The 18189-nt window shown below is 43.5% G+C and overlaps 1 protein-coding gene across 1 annotated transcript in view; it reads right to left on the reverse strand.

Annotated features, from left to right (window-relative positions):
- Positions 1–18189, reverse strand: part of RADX (RPA1 related single stranded DNA binding protein, X-linked) — a 239279-nt gene that overhangs the window by 179205 nt on the left and 41885 nt on the right. Inside the window, 1 exon segment of the mRNA XM_029607574.1 lies at positions 14663–14855. Coding sequence (XP_029463434.1) covers positions 14663–14855 — 193 coding nt within the window.

Here is an 18189-nt window from a genome sequence, read left to right on the forward strand (position 1 = left end):
GAGGGAGGGTGGGGAGGAGTGGGTGAGTGTGAGGGAGGGGAGAGAGAATGAGGGGGAGGTGAGAGACAGAGGGATGTAGCCCGTTTTAACGGGCTTAACGGCTTGTTTAATATATATTAATTATAGGTCTGCAGGTGAATTCAAACCTTTTACTTGTCAAACAGATGGCCACAGGCAATGTGGACTACACCTGCTTAATCAACCAGTTTAGTTTGTTCTGATGAAACAAACCCTTGAAACATACCCACAAGCTGGCTATGTAAAAGTTATGAAGTTCCACTTCCTCATTAGCATTTCCCTTAACAATTAGAGAGAACATGCTATAATGTAAAACTTCAAATTATTACATCACCCAATACTCCTGAATTGAAAGCAGACGGTTTAAATTCGTATACAATAAGCATTTCTACTTAATTTCCCTACAAACATCTTAGAGGCAATTTTCAAACAGCCAGCCTAGATGCAAAGTATGAGTATCGCGCATCTAGTTTTCAAATAGAAAGCATACATGTGCTTTTCCTTTGAGAACTGCCAATGAGTACAAGAGACCTGTGGACTCTGCACCCATTTTTCCTGTGAGAAAGAGTTTACTGAAAAACAATGGGCCAGATTTTAGTAGGTACGTGCGGGCGTAGATTTGTGCGCGCAACCCGGTGCACACAAATCTACCCCCGATTTTATAACATGCATGCGCAGCCGAGGGCATGTTATAAATCCAAGGTCGGCTCACGCAAGGGGATGCACAATTGTGCAACTTGGGCGCGCTGAACCGCGCAGCCTTCCTTTATTCCCTCTGGCCCCCCCCCCCAATCTTCCCCTCCCTTCCCCACCTAACCCGCCCTCCAGCCCTATCTAAAACCCCCTCCTGACCTTTGTTTCATACGTCACGCCTGCCACTGTGCCGGGCCTATGCAAAATAGGCCCGGCGCATGCAGGAGCGACTTTAAAAGTATTACGCACGTAACCCTTTTAAAATCCGCCCCAATATGCCTACATTTAAAAATCCTAACTATGCGCATTGTTTCCCATCTCTGTTCCCTGGAACACCTCCCCTCAACCCAGAAAAATGTACATGCACTATGGAACACTACACACATACGTTTTAGCTAGATTGAGTAATGGCAGTTATCAGACAACCAATTTACCCAAGTATATTGTTATTTACCCAGGTAAAAGGCTTTGAAAATTGTCCTCCTAATTTCCAATATTTTGCATAAAAGCTGAAGTACAATTTACAGAGCAATTAAGCCACAACCAGTAAAGGATCTGCATTTATCACAGCCTGTATATAATGAATCTTTGCTCCACATGAAGACATGCAAGTTATCCAATGCAGGACTAATGAAAGGATTATACTGCTGAATGCTAACATTTTTGATAAAGTACCAAAATCTCTAAAGCCGGTGAAAAGCCATGAAGATTCAGACTTCTAGATGTGTTTAAATTTCTCTCCAGAACTTTGAAAAAGCTGTTGTTAAAGTTGATTAGTACAAGAACATTGCAATTTACTGTAATCTTTTTCTAGTGATGTAGTCAAAATTGTTTATGTGCTTTCAACTTAGCTAGTGCCAGTTTTTGGATTGAAACATACAATTATATGATAGAGAACCAAAGCAATGTATAAAGTGTAATCTACATAAATAATCCACAAAGTTAAACTGAAAAATGATGAAAAAGCAGCTATAAAGCTAACATTTTATTTATAACTTTTCAGTACCCAAATTCATAGATGCAACTTAATTTGTTCTAGTTCATTTCTATAAAGGGCATCAAGCAGAGTGGCTTACCTGTAACAGGTAATCTCCTAGGACAGCAGGATGTTAGTCCTCACATGTAGGTGACACATGAGATGGAGCCCGGCACGGAAAACTTCTGTCAAAGTTTCTAGAACTTTGACTAAGCACACTGAGCATGCCCAGCATGACACTATCCACATGTCCATGTGGGGTCCCCTCTTCAGTCTTATATCATAGAATTTGCGAAAAATAAAACAAACCTAAAGAAACCCAATTCCGCGGGGTGGCGGGCAGGTTTCATGAGGGCCAACATGCTGCTGTCCTTGGAGAACACCTCGGAGAACAGTCCCTTTTCAGTCTCGAAATATAGAATTACGAACAAAAATAAAACAAACATAGGAGAAACCCAACTCTGTGAAGTGGCGGGCAGGTTTCCTGACAACTAACATCCTGCTGTTCTAGGAGAACACCTGTTACTCTAGGACAAGCAGGATAGTAGTCCTCACATTTGGGAGAATATCTGGCTACAGCCTGCTCTCATATACACATGGGACACACAGCACTTAACTAGGTGACAATGGGCACAACAAGCTAGTGCTGGTGGCAACAAAGGGAGTCAGCCTGAACCCGAAAAAGGGACCTGAGGCAGAAAGAGTTGGGTTTAATTACTGAAAAAGGTTTTGCAGGACCGACTGACTGAAATGGCTATCATGTTATTTACACTTTTGAATAATAGAAGGACTAGGGGGCATTCCATGAAGTTAGCAAGTAGCACATTTAAGACTAATTGGAGAAAATTCTTTTTCATTTAATGCACAATAAAGCTCTGGAATTTGTTTCCAGAGGATGTGGTTAGTGCAGTTAGTGAGGCTGGGTTCAAAAAAGGTTTGGATAAGTTCTTGGCAGAGAAGTCCATTAACGGCTATTAATCAATTTTACTTAGGGAATAGCCACTGCTATTAATTGCATCAGTAGCATGGGATCTTCTTAGAGTTTGGGTAATTGCCAGGTTCTTGAGGCCTGGTTTGGCCTCTGTTGGAAACAGGATGCTGGGCTTGATGGACCCTTGGTCTGACCCAGCATGGCAATTTATATTCTCATATCAACCTTCCCTGTCTAAGCACTAGTGTGAAGCAAAGGTGTGGAGGGAACTCCATGTCACAGCTTTGCAAATCTCGTCCACAGGGACCACTCATAAGTGGGCCACTGAGGCTGCCATGGCTTGAATGGAATGCGCCTTGACATGGCCTCCTAGCTGTAGATCTGCCTGCGTGTAGCAGAACATGATGCAGTCCGCTAGGCAGTTGGACAAGGTCTGCTTGGATACAGCATATCCCAATCTAGTTTTGTTGAAAGAAATGAGTTGCGTGGATTGTCTAAGGCCTGCTGTTTACTCCAGACAGAAGGCTAAGGCCCTTTTGTAATCTAGGCTGTGCAGAGCCTATTCACCTATGTGAATGAGGCTTAGGAAAGAAGGCTGGCAGGATGATTGACTGATTAAGGTGGAAATCATTCACCACCTTCGGTAGGAACTTAGAGTGTGTGCGTAGGACCACCCGGTAATGAAAAAACGTCGCGTAGGGTGGAAAGGACACCAGAGCCTGAAGTTCGCTGACTCTGCGCACCAAGGTGACCGCCACCAGAAAAATGACCTTCCAGGTCAGGTACTTCAGGTCACAAGAGCGCAAAGGTTCAAAAGGAGTCTTCATCAGATGGGCCAAGACCACGTTGAGGTCCCAGGAAACCACAGGGGGGTCTGAGGAGAGGCTTCAGCTGGAGAAGACCCTGCATGAAACGGCCTACAATAGGCTGTACCGAAATGAGTGAACCATCCACCCCCTGGTGGTAAGCCCCAATCGCACTCAGATGTACTCACAGAGGTGATCTTCAAGGATAATTTTAGAGGGCCTTTTAGTGATTCAGCCCCACAGAATATGAAAGAGAAAATCTTACACTTAAATAAGTTAAACACCCAATTATCAAGGGGCACATCAAAAGATTCCAGCATTTAACCCAAAGCCAGTTGTCCTGAAATAATTTGTGAAGTACTATAGAATATGATTAACTTTATAAGTCATACTAGTAGTTAGTGGGACACTATATTTCGTTCTCATGGTACAAAACCAAAGGCTGCAGGATATTAACTCAATAATTCAAATCTCTCCAATATTTATGTATGGAAAATTCATAGGATAAATTAACATTTTACATTTTCAAACAGATTCCAGGTCCACCATTATTCTTGAGAAGGACATATCCAACCAAGCCAGTACCTAATCGGTTTCCTCCCTCACCCTTAAACCATTTTAGGCATGCATCATCTCAGCCCACATGAAGATTTATAGCTTAAAACAGTGCTCTGATCAGGCATCCTTGTAAACATTTAGCTTTTTTTTTTTTGTATAACTAAGGATAATTCACCAAGATGCAACATTTCATTTCCAATGTCATTCTGATCCAATGCATCTGCAACTTGAAAGAAAATGGATCATGTTGGTTTTGCTGCAGAATTTGTCCAACATTGGTGGTTTATAGTGCTATCCTCTCTTTTAACATGGTCCATAAATGGCTAATCCATCAGTCTATGACAGGCAATTTTTCTTAGTTCATTCTGGAAGGAGCAAAAATGTCTAGCTACTTGTCAAAAAAAAAAAAGAAAAAGAAAAACACAGCTGTAAAATGGAAGCCGCTGTACCCATTCATAAGGAGATAAATGTGGCTAATTTCTACTCTACACGTACATGTGCAGCAAGGATACAAATGGCTGCAAGAACTCACTTGCTCTCATATAAGAACAGAACATTTATCACTTGTTACCCTGCATTATTAGTTCCTAAATTGTTTTTAAATATTAAAAATCTGGATTGGAGGGTTTTCCCCATTCAGTCCCAAAGATTCTTCCAATGTTAGCACCCGTTCACTGCTTGCAGGAAAGCGTAATGCTGACATACCAAAACCAGGTTTGTTTTTAATTGACTATTTGGACTTCAGTAAGGCTAACACTTTGCATAGAGGACTTGTGAACAAGACAGATGGTATGGGCAAGGAACCAGTTCAGCAACAGAATACAGAAGGTGGTGTTGAATGAAGTAAGTAAAGTGACCACTGGGGAATTATTCTGCCTGGTGCTAGGACTGGTTTTTTTCCCCCAATATCTCTATTAACATCATCACACAAGGACTTGCAGGAAAATTGCAGATCAAACAAAAATCAGTAAGACAGGCTGGAAGGGATTAAAAAATGAAAGGGGTCTTTACAAAAATTGAGTGGTCAAGTGTTTGGAAAATGAATTTCAGTGTTAAAGTATACAATCATGCCTTTGCGGCACAAACAACAAATTAACTACACATTTAGAAGGACAACAACGTAACTGCTAAACAAGAATGATATCTAGGATTTATCATTTCAGGTGTCCTCAAGTAAGTCAATGAACATAATAAAGCAATAGGGAAAGCTAAAAGTATGTTTAGTTATATAATTAGATGTAACAGGAGCAGGAAACAGGAGGCAATATCACTAGTGAGACTCCAATTTGAGTACTGTATTAACTTCTGGAGGCCATAGTTTTGCAAGGACATCAAATGAATGAAAGTGATTCAGAGAAGAGCTTAAAAAAAAAAAAGATACATGGTCTGCAATACAAACCCCATATAACGAAAGACTCAAGACTCTTGGGAGGATGCAGCATTGCAAATAACTCACCCTTCACTCCCTAGAGAGCAGAGGTAAATGGAGAGGTGATCAAAAGAAATAGGAAGCATGAGGTAGCCAGGTCAGAATCATCAGGCTACAACTGTGCATTCATTGGTTGATTTGTTTCATTCATTTCGGCGGTACACATATATCTCACGAATGGATAGTGTGTATGCAAAATGTATGTGTAGTTTGGCAACAGACGCAAGAGTTCACTGTGGGGCAGATTTTCAAAGGGATACGCCCAAAAATCTGCCCCAAGCTCCCCCTGCGCGCGCCGAGCCTATGTTGAATAGGCTCGGTGGCACACGCAAGCCCCGAGACGCGCGTAAGTCCCGGGGCTTTCCTGGGAGGGGCATGTCGGGGGTGCGGCCGCCGTTCCGGCCTGGGGCGTTTCGGGGGCGTGGCCGAGGCCTCCGAAACTGCACGTAACTTTCAGAATAAAGGTAGGGGGGTTTAAATAGGGCTGGGGGGTGGGTTAGGTAGGGGAAGGGAGGGGAAAGTGGGGAGAGGTGGAAGGCAAGTTCCCTCCGAGGCCGCTCCGAAATCGGAACGGCCTTGGAGGGAACGGAGGCAGGCTGCATGGCTCGGCGCGCGCAGGCTGCTGATTTTGCACAGCCTTGCGCGCGCCGACCTCTGATTTTAAAAGATACGCGCGTAGCTATTAAAATCCGGCGTACTCTTGTTTGCGCTGGGTGCGCGTACTTGAAGAATATAATCTGGACATAATAAATAAATAAATAAATAAAAATTAACATGTTTGCATGATGCCGCCCAAACAGATGCACAATACTCAGCAACAGAGTACTCTAGAGCAAGTGCAGCTGTTGAAGGATCTAGTGTCAGCTCCCCAAGTACTGGACAGTTTCTGTATAAATTAAGGCATGGTCTTCAGTTTTTGATATAATTTTTCAATACGGCTCCTAAAAGTGAGGAACCTATCAAGCATTATATCCAAATATTTGCCATGGCTAGTGATTCACAGGTCCCTTCCGTGAACCACCATACTTACCCTGATACCGCAGAAAAGGCCCGACGCTCCTCTGGGCTGTCTTAGTCGCGTACATGCATTCCTCCTGCCATCTCTTAAAAGGGGCGCTGTGGGAAAGTCCCTACAACGCCTTTTGATGTCATCACCGCTCCTGACTACTTAAACGCTGCCCTGGACACTACTCGATGCCTCAGCAACAGGTCTCCTGGAGTTCCTGTACTCCAGTGCATGTTGCTTCTTTGCCCTTGCTTTTCCTTGTATTGTTCTGTCGGTGTTCTTACCTTCTCCTTGTTTGGTCTCGTCCTCATTGTCCCTTGCCTCTTCTGTTCCTTGCTTGTCTATCTTCGTCCCCTCAACTTGCTTCTTTGTTGTCGATCTCAGCGTTAGATCTGAACTTCCTTTGCCTGCTGCCTGGAACTGACCCTTTGCTTCAGATCTGACCATGCTGTCTGCTGCCTGCCCCAACCTCTGGCCTGTTCTTTATATAAGCTGCCTGCCCCAACCTCTAGCTTGTTCACCGTCTCTGCTGTACGCTGCCAGAATCCACCCACATTTGCTTGGACTCACATTTCTGAACTGCTCTAGGGACCCACCTAAGACCTACTGGCCCCCAGAACCCAAGGGCTCAACCTGCGGGGAACAGGGTTGATATAGGTGAAGTTCCTGTCTGTTCCGCAGCAGGGCCTCTCTGCCAACTGATGGGGTGGACCTAGTGGGTTCACCCACTAGATGGTGTCAACCATTTCTCAGCAACAAGGGTCCACACTTCTGAAAAGCTTTACAGTTTACTGAGGTGCTGGACCTGGCAGAGCTCAGTGCGCTCCAAGCCATTCTGAGCCTGAGTCAACGGATCCAACAGCAACAGGGAATTCTCGACCAGATGACCAGGCTCCTAGAGACACTAGCCATTCGTATGGATGCCTTAATGGTGGCACCTGTGGTACCACCTGTGATGGTACCACCGCCTCCTTCACAATCGTCTTCATAGCTTCCACCTCCTCCACACTACCTCAGAGACCCTGAGTGTCGCAGTTTCACTATCCAGTGCCACATGTGTTTTGAACTGCAGCTGGCATTATTCCCCATGCACTGGACCAAGATCACGTACATGCTGTTTTTGCTTGGTGGCACCGTCACGCCCTTATGGGAAAGGGATGATCCATTGTTAGAGAACCTGCCAGAGTTCCTGCAGCAGTTCAGGCTCATATTCAAGGAAACTGACCAGGCATCCGCTATGGCAGCCGAAATCTTGAGGATCTGCCAAGGGTCATATACAGTCAGGGAGCACATGATCCAATTTTCTACCCTGGCATCAGAACTACATATTTTGGCAAGTCCTTTCCAGCTATATTATGATGAGTTAGCAGGCCGGGAGCTCCCCCCTACACTGGTCGCTCTCATCTCCTTTGCCAGTCATATTGACCGACGCTTCTAAAAGCATGCCCAGAAAGCAAAGGCCTCCTGATATCTGGTAATTTTGGCACCCCATTTCCTAACCGGAACCAAACCCCCACAGAAGAACCTACACAGTTGCATAGGGCTAGTCTCTCCCCTGAGGAGAAGCTTCGTCAGAGACAGCTGGAGTTATGCCTGTATGGTGCTGGACAAGGGTACGTGGTATTACAGTGCCCTCTGATGTAGGGAAACATCCATGCCTAGGGTTGATTGAGAAGGTAAACCTAGGTTGCACCCTATCCTCTCCCCAGTTTCCTGTCCCCGGTTTACTTGCCATGGAAGCTTTCCTGGATTCCGGCACTGACAGGAATTTTATAGATGAGGCTCTCATCTGCAGATTCCTACCACCACATTACAACAACAATTTTAAAGTTAATTCTGTAATCAATACCGAGATAGAGAGACCTGGACAAGATTCATTACATTTAACATTTAATTTTGATCATTAACTATGTTACTGAACCCTATGGCACTTTTGTAATCGGACAAATTGCAGCGTTATTACTTTTATGTGCCTTAATGTAAACCGTTGTGACGGTCCCCACCAAACGATGGTATTTATTTATTTAGTAATTTTTATATACCGACATTAGAAAGGCACATCATGCCAGTTCACATATTAACAAAAGCGAAGAAAATACATTATAACAGGGGAAAGGGAAAAGGGATAAAGAAAATAACTAAGGCAGAGGCAAGAAAATATAGGAATGTAACATAGGTTAAATAGGTTCAACAACAACTGAGAAGCAACTAATAAATAAGGAATAAAATAAGTTCAAGAACAAATGGTAGATAACATACTCCAATGGAGGGGGTAAGAATTTAATGCTATATAGGGAGAAGGAACAGGGTAAAAAGGTGTATTATACAAAGACAGTTCTGGGATTCACAAAGGGAGTTAGATTAGATTTAGGTATAGAAAAGATTTTAAATAAATAAACAAACAAACCAACCATGATCATCGCCTCAGAATATGGGGCCTCCCAGGCTACCTCACCAAAGTGACCAAGCCTATTATCTTCCAGATGGAGGCCCTCCACAGTGAGACCATCTCCCTGTATGCGACACCCAGGGCCAGGAACCCAGTCATTCTGGGCCTACCGTGGCTTCAACTTAACCTTTGCTGGATTGGGAATCTCTGGAATTGGCCTGTTGGGGTCCTGTCAGGCCAAGTGTCTTTCACTCATTCAATCACTAGCCATACTGACCATGGTTACCATGTTACCTGGGCTTCTGCCATAATATGCAGTGTTCACAGATGTTTTTTCAAAGAAGCCAGCCAAAATCCTACCTCCTCGTTGGATATTTGACTATACCATTGATCTCCTTCTTGGCAAGATGCTGCCCAGAGGTAGAGTCTACCCAATATCTGCCAAGACAGAGGCAATGAGAAAATATATCCAAGAGAATTTGGACTGCGAATTCATCCGCCTGTCTTCTTCGCCTGCCAGGGCAGGCTTCTTCTTCATGGGCAAGAAAGATGGGACACTGTGCCCCTGTATTGATTACAGAGGTCGTAACACTATCACGAAGAAAAAACGCTCCCCCCTGATCTCTGAGCTATTCGACCATCTATGAGGTGCTTTTTCACCAAGTTAGATCTTCATGGAGCCTATAACAATCTAGATCCGCCATGGCTACAAGTATAAAACTGCCTTAGCATCCCGAGGTGTTTCAATCTATGATAAACAAGATCTTTCGGGACTTGTTTTACTCCCACATGGTGGGCCTACTTGGACGAAATCTTGATCGTTTTCCAGGTCCTTGCCTGTGTGAAACAGGTCCTCCAGAAGCTACAGGAACATAGACTCTATGCAAAGCTGGAAAAATATGTATTTGAGCAACAGAACTCCCCTTTCTGGGGTACATTATTTCCCTTTCAGGGCTCAACATGGATCCTGCCTTGATGAAGGCCATCACAGAATGGAAATGTCTAGTGGGACTCAAGACAATACAGCATTTTTTTGGGCTGTGCCAACTTCTACAGGCACTTCATTCCCAATTATTCTTCACTGACCACCCTGCTCTCAGCCCTAAGAAGGGGGCAGATAATAAAAACTGGACAATGGCCCCCTTATGGCTTTTGAATCACTGAAGGAGGAGTTCACTTACGACACTTGCCTCCACCATCCAGACCCCATCAAGCCCTTCATTTTTGGAGGTAGATGCATCCACCCTTGAAGAAGGCACTGTCCTCCTGCAGCATAATCATGAAAACACTCTGGTAACCTTTTCCTACTTCTCAAGTAAATTTTCCCCAGCTGAGAGGAATTATACCATAGGACAGAGGTTCCCAAACCTATCCTGGGGGGGGCCCAGTCAATCAGGTTTTCAGGATATCCACAATAAATTTGCATGCGCTGGGCAGCGAGACAATCTGCTTCAGTCTGCTAAAAAGCTAAAACTTAGGAGAAAGTTTACTTTTCAGCAGGACAATGATCCCAAGCACAAGGCCAAAGCAACACAGGAACAAAAAAATGTGAATGTTCTACAATGGCCAAGTCAAAGTCCACAACTCAATCCAATTGAGAATCTGTGGCATTATTTGGAAATTGCAGTCATAAGCATCATTGAACCAATCTGAACAACCTGGAGCAAATCTGCCAGGAAGAATCAGCAAAAATCACTCCGAAATGGTGGGCAAAGCTGGTAGAAACTTTACCCAACAGACAAAGCTGTTATTGCAGCAAAAGGTGGTTCTACCAAGTTCTAGTCTGAAGGGGCTAAATACTTATCAAGGAGTATTTTTCAGTTTTTTAATTTTATTTTACACAAAATGCAGATAAGTAATGAACTTTGACTTCGAAAATTTACTTTAAGAGCATGCTGGTTTGCAATAAACCTGTCTGAAAATCTGTGTGTTGTCTAATCCTCACAAATCTGCTGACTTTTTAGGGGGGGGGGGGTCGAATACTTTTGCAAGCCACTGTATTTAAGAAAAATAGAAAGTTTTACTCCATGCATAATTAAAATCTGGAATTCATTGCCAAAGGAGGTAGTGAAAGCTGTTAGTGTAGCTGGATTTAGAAAAGATTTGGACAAGTTCCTGGAAGAAAAGTCCATAAGGAGAAATTACTACATACCTGATAATTTCCTTTCCTTTCCTTTAGTGAAGGGTAGATCAATCCCAAGTGGGTTATGCACCTCTGTCAGCAGATGGAGCACAAGCTGATGTCACGGCTATATAGTCCCGCCCCGACATCAGACCGCCAGTAATCTCTGAAAAAGCCAAACTGTGGACAAACCTGATTAAACCTGAACATTATTAGCAATAGTCAACCATTCGTGTTTCTCAACCAACAGGAAAACTGAGCTCAGTCAAAAGAGCTACAGAAGTCACTTGTAAGTTATCAATGAAGAGCAGGAATCATACTCTGCATCGCTCGCCCTAAGAAGGCTAACTATAAAATCCAAATCTGGCAGCTGAGGGCAGGACTGGGATTGACCTATCCTTCACAAAAGGAAAGGAAATTATCAGATAAGTAGTAATTTCTTCTTCCTAAGCGTTCAGGTACGTCAATCCCAACAAGTGGGATGAATAAAACTAATCCCAAAAAGGGTGGGAGGCTGCCAGCAGCCCAGTCAAAACTGCCTGTGAAACAGGCTGCTGGGCTTGATGGACCCTTGGTCTGACCCAGCATGGCAAGTTCTTATGTTCATTGTACCTGAAGACTGGAGGGTGGCCAATGTAACCCCAATATTTAAAAAGGGCTCCAGGGGCGATCCATGAAACTATAGACCAGTAAGCCTGACTTCAGTGCCAGGAAAAATAGTGGAAACTATTCTCAAGATCAAAATATTAGAGCATATAGAAAGACATAGTTTAATGGAGCACAGTCAACATGGATTTACCCAAGGGAAGTCTTGCCTAACAAATCTGCTTAATTTATTTTGAAAGGGTTAATAAACATGTGGATAAAGGTGAACCGGTAGATGTAGTGTATTTGGATTTTCAGAAGGTGTTTGACAAAGTCCCTCATGAGAGGCTTCTAAGAAAACTAAAAAGTCATGGGATAGGAGGCGATGTCCTTTCGAGGATTACAAGCTGGTTAAAAGTCAGGAAACAGAGAGTAGGATTAAATGGTCAATTTTCTCAGTGGAAAAGGGTAAACAGTGGAGTGCCTCAGGGATCAGTACTTGGACTGGTGCTTTTCAATATACTTATAAATGATCTGGAAAAGAACATGACAAGTGAGGTTATCAAATTTGCAGATGATACAAAATTATTCAGAGTAGTTAAATCACAAGAGGATTATGATACATTACAGGAGGACCTTGCAAGACTGGAAGATTGGGCATCCAAATGGCAGATGAAATTTCATGTGGACAATCAAGTTGACTGAGTGAATGGCCTCTGCTATTACTGGCATCAGTAGCATGGGATCTTCTTGGTGTTTGGGTACTTGCCAGGTTCTTGTGGCCTGGTTTGGTCTCTGTTGGAAACAGGATGCTGGGCTTGATGGACCCTTGGTCTAACCTATGTAAGGGCAATGAAGGCTCACACCTAGCTTTCCTGCGCATAAAGCGCATCTAATATATATGCAGAAAAAATGTGCATACAAGCCCACACATCTAGGCCACTCATCCTACTGGACGCCCAAACTGAACACCCAAGACAGATGCCTAAATTGGGTGCACAAGGTTTGCATGCAGAAGGAAGAATGCCCAAATGCATGCACAAATGTGAATGCACATCCAGGTATGCAACCAATCATGCGCCAATGGCCTGAAGCAAAAAAGTACCCCACAGCCTACAAAATACCCAAAATGGGAGACACCTGGAAGCGGGGGCCTAGCTAAAAACGGCTGCACTCTCACAAAACTCCCCATAGACATGAGCAGAGCAGCAGAATGCAGAGGAAACCGGCCTTTCTCCTGCTATCTTCCTGTCACTGACTCCTAAAAGTAAAAAAACAAAACAAAAAAAACACCTTTTTCTTGAGCTCAGCCCTCCCTGGCTAAGAGAAGGAACGGGTCCCGCCGAACCTCTCTCGGCTTGCAACCACTAATTGGAATTTAGGTCTACGCCAGACAAGGCTACCGTACTGAGGCACTCTACAGAGGGAGGAACCGCACCGTATCACCTCAGTAGGCAAGCGGTGCTACACAGACATCTCCTTTCCACTTTTTTTTTTTTTTTTTTTACACTCACAGGCAATCCCCCGAAGGGAAATGCATGTCCACCATCTGCTGGAGATGGAGAATATTGGTAGGCTGATGTCAGGGAGGGACTATATAGCCGTGACGTCAGCTTTTGCTCTGGCTCCATCTACTGGCAGAGGTGCATAGCCCACTCGTTGGGAGTGACCTACCCGAACATTCAGGAAACCATTATTAGGGTGGACTTGGAAATCCATCGCTTATCCCTGGGATAAGCAGCGTGGAATCTGTCAACCTTTTGGGATCTTCCCAGATACTTGTGACTTAGATTGGCCACTGTTGGAGACTGGATACTGGGCTTGATGGACCTTTGGTCAGACCCAGTGTGGCAAATCTTGTTATTAGGAGATAATTGCTTCTCTGTGTTTCATATCAATGTGGATCAGGTTCCCACCAAGCTCCCTCCCTCTCTGCTCCTCACCCCTACCAGTCACCCTCTAGCTCACACCTCCCTCATCCCCACCTGTCTTCTCCCTTTTTCTCTCTCGCTCCTCTTCCCCACTAGTCTCTCAATCCTCCATCCTTGTTCCGAGCCAGCCATTCCCTAAGCATACCAACCAATCACCCCAGTTCACCAGTCAATTTATCCATTTCTCGCCAATAAGTCATCTACTCCTCACACCAACCCAGTTAGCAGTCAACTCCCAAACGCCAGACAGCCCATCCTCACTAGCCAGTTCCAGATGCACTCTTCACCACCCTCCCATGCCAAGCTGGCTACAGCCAGCCAAGATTCCAGTCTTTTATTCTTCCCTCTGACTGTGCTGGCTGCCATTGTTGTCCTGGTCAAAACTATTATTGCTCCCTGGTTGGCACTATGTTGCTCTCATGAGTTTGAGATGCCCAGTGCCTGAATGCTGGTACTAGTCTTGTGAGGCTGTAAATCAGTGAGAAAGTTCAGGGACCACATGGCTCAAACTCACTGAGAGCCACATAGTGATGACAAGAAGAGAAAAGCAGTTCCAAAGAAGGCAGCAGAGACAAGGGAAGCTGGGCAGGAAAATTCTGGGCACACAGCAAACCTTCTGTTCACCATGGTAGCCAGGATTTGTCAAACCCTGATCTAGTCAATGGACAAATCTGCTTCCAGAAAATAAGTTAAAAAAATCTGTTTTTAAGTTTGAAAATAAAAAATGTTATAAGAAAGTGAGTTATGTTGACAAAAGCCTATGGCCAAGAATGGAATAGATATATCACATACTTTATTATTTTGACCAAGAAAGCTGGATTCAGAGCTTGTTTTTCAACTGGATCTCGGAAGTATAAGGAAATAAAATAACTTCCTTAAGGTCACAGAGAGTGGGGATTTCTCCTAAATTAAAGTCCAATGCTGTAATCCAATGATTTTCAGTTCAGTCCCTAATCCATCTAGTTTTCAGATTACCTATACTGAATATTCACAAGAGACATACAACAGGCTAAGAACTCAGTTGATGAATACCAATTTCCCATACATATTTATTATGAAAACAAAAGAGGCTAAACTGCTAGACTGTCACAAGACTTAGGATGAAACATCTCAACAAATATCTTTTGAAATAAGTATAATATCTTGATAAACAGATGACCACAATTAGAATAATGAAACTGAAAAATGTTCAGCAGGCATGACACCTGAATACTTTACCAATTCCAGTAAGTCTTTTGATCTCTGAATTCCCAGGAGTTGGCTGTGTTCTATAAGGATAACTTTGCTTGATGGTATACTGCTGTAGAAGAAGTACAGTACCAACCTTCAACCTTTTAAACCATTCAGGGCACAGAGCATGCCATAAAACCATAGACATCATGCCTGAATGGTCAGCAACTTCAAAATAAGCCTAGAAACAATCACAAAAACAGCAACATGGTTAAGCAAAAATCTACAGGTCTCATGAGCATCTTCTAAACTATTTTCAAAATGGCAAAAAAGAATTAATACTACAATATTTTATCATAAGGAAGTCTACAGTTGACATCACTAGATCCAAGGACCAACTAACAATATACCCTCTTGAGAAAAGCAGAACATAAGAGATATGACTGTGGGTCCTATTATCTGAATATATTCTTCATTCTATGATCATATTAAAAATCTATTTTAAAAACAAGTTATTTGAACAATGTATATGCAAAAGAACAAACAATCAAGAACAGCTTGAGAACCAGATATTTTATCCTCATAGAATGGTTTATCTTTGTAGTTAAAGGTTTAACTGAATATAAAACTTGGCATCATTTACCTTCAATAAATAAATATAGGGGCTTAGGGGGGGGGGCCTAGTCATTTAATAAATGAAAGAAAACCTTTGTACACTGTCCTCTCTGGGTTCCTCATGAAAACATGGTATCATTGTATTTCGTATTATGCTGTCTTTCCATGTAATTTTAAGACACACCTACAATGCTTTCCAACATTCTGTGAAAAAGATTATGAGCGACAAAGCCTTAGAACATAAGAACTGCCATACTGGGTCAGATCAAGGGGTCCATCAAGCCCAGCATCCTGTTTCCAATAGTGGCCAATCAAAGTCACAAGTACCTGGCAAGTACCCGAACATTAAATAAAATAAAATCTCAAGATACTACAGCTTATTAATTAATAGCAGTTTATTGATTTTTCCTCTAGAACTTATCCAAACCTTTTTTAAACCTAGTTACACTAACTGCCGTAACCACATCCTCTGGCAATTAATTCTAGAACTTAACCATGCGCCTTGTTGGTCAGAGCCCACAGACAGTTTTAGGGGTGCCAAAAAGGTTAGTAAAATGGGAAATGGAAAAAGGCTGACAATTTACAAATCGAAGCAATTGAGTCAATTCTTGTTACTCTGCTGAGACTCTATTGCTCCAACTTACATAATTTTGTTGCTGCAACACAGCAGGACACAAATGTTCACCACTGCAGCATGGCACGCCATAACATGAAAGCTTTCAAGCTTTAGTAAAAGGGCCTGTAGTTCCTTCACTAAAGGTCTATACTCCTGTTAGGGTGGCAGGGAAACTAAACCATTTGCTATGACACCATGGTATGGGCCAGGCTATTGGTCAGAGGGTATGAAGCTGAGAGCGCAAGCAAGAGAAAAATCAAGTTTCTTATCTCTTTATGATTTTGGAGAAAGGGAAAAGCCTGTTCCCATCATCTCCAGAGTCATATAGTGAGTATAGAGGGCCACACAGACAGTTACTGTAGTGATTTTTTTGATACTTTACTATAAAGTGGCTGTTTCTGAGGGATCCAACAGTGGGGTAGAGAGGATCCTCACTCTGGGATCATCTTTCTGAGGGGGAATAGAGGACCCTGTTCTGTGATCAAAGATCTTTGAGTGAGGAGCAAGAAGTGTGTCAGGTACCCATCCAGAGGTAACCAGCAGTGTGGAAAGGAGAAAAGAAAAGAGCTGTCCTTCTGGTGTTCCAATCAAGGGAGTCCATTTGAAAGAAGGAGAGAGGTATGCAGCAGAAAGATTCAAACACTGCATATTCAGATGCCAAAATGGATCCTTGGGAGTCAGGGAGCCCAGCACCCCAGGAAAAGGAAGAAGAAGAAAAAAAAGAGAGGATCCCAGGAGGGTATAACAGCAAGGATTAGCAACCGGCTTCTGAAATCTCAGTAGCCACTTTTTGACTTTCAATAATGAAAGACTAATTTAGAACTTTCTAATTTTTACTTGTTTTAGTAAAGACTTGTTTTTGGAACACCAATAACTTGTGTGCAGTGTCTCCTTGGTGTTACGTCATTAAAACACCTTGAGTCCTTAAAAGTAATCCTTCCCACGCTGGAGGATTCACGCAGGGGTTTTGCTGCCAATCTTAAAGGTGTACCAGAAGTGGGGGCTACACTTTCATTAAAACACAGTAAAATAAAATCATTTCAAAGACTAGAAGTTGGGGAAGCGACGTCATCCCATTAAGATGGATGTCTAAACGGTGTTCTCCCGACCACATTTCCCAATTTGTGTGATAACTATATAAGTGTGAGAAACCCGACTAATTCCATCAGCCCTGAGTTTGCAATTACCTGGACAATGTCGAGCGCTGACAATCAATTGGATCTGAGTCAGTATTCATTCAATGTGATCGGATCCCATTTTGAGGGCCTGGCAAGCATGACAGAGCAAATGGAAGAAAATGCTACAGAGGTGAGCATGAAAGACAAGGTATCTATGCAGATGGCAGGGCAGAGTGAACCGCAAAAGAAGGAGGAGGCTGAAGATGCTTCACCCCCTTCAAAAAAACAGGCCATATCAGGATGATATAAGGAACCACCATTCATCGGGCCTCTGAAACAGGCAAGAGCCGCAACCTGTACCTTCAAGGAATTATGGGCCAACATTTTATTAAACCCATCCTGCAAAAATTCCAGAATGAGCGGTATCTTAACCGAATGAGAAAGAACACCTCGACCCTCACACCAGGCCTCAGACTCTGCAAACCCGGACATAGGCCAAGGAAGTGGAGAACCTCCGAGTGCGGAGCAAGGTAGCAATCATTGCAGAAGAATATTCATGCTTCAACAAGCGAGCCCTTTCAAGGGCCAAACCGTAAGATAAAACCAAAATCGGATCTTCATGAAGAACAGGTCCCTGCTGCAACTGATTCTCGTGTGGCGGAAGATGAAGAGGTGTCTCTACTAGGAGTCTTAGCAGATCTGCATACCATGGTCATCTGGGCCAATCCGATGCCACCAGGAGTACCAGCCCCCTGTGGCTTTCGATCCTGAGAATCATCCTGCCCAACAAGGGCCACGGAGAAAAGGTATAAAGCAACCTGTCTTCCAGCCAGTCGTGTATGAGAGCATCTATGCCCAGGAACCACAGATCTCTTCTGCGACTAAAGAATCGAGGAACCTTCGCATTGTGAGAAGTTGCTAGCAGATCCAAGAATGGAAGGCCCCAAGCGATCCACTATCAGCTGAAATGCCTCATCCAACACCACCCATTCTCCTGGGTCCAGACTCTCCCTGCTGAGAAAGTCTGCTCTGACGTTGTCTTTTCCTGCAATGTGAGAGGCCGAGATCACCTGTGGATGTCCTTTTGTCCATTCCATAAGTTGGTCTAGTTCCTGCGACACTTGCTGGCTGTTTCTTCCCCGTCGATTGATGTAGACTACCATCATCCTGTTGTCCAACATCACTCGGACCGCTTGACCCTGAAGTCTGTGGCTGAACTGAAAGCA

The sequence above is a fragment of the Rhinatrema bivittatum genome, chromosome 6, assembly GCF_901001135.1.
Source record: "Rhinatrema bivittatum chromosome 6, aRhiBiv1.1, whole genome shotgun sequence".
Classification (NCBI taxonomy): domain Eukaryota; kingdom Metazoa; phylum Chordata; class Amphibia; order Gymnophiona; family Rhinatrematidae; genus Rhinatrema; species Rhinatrema bivittatum.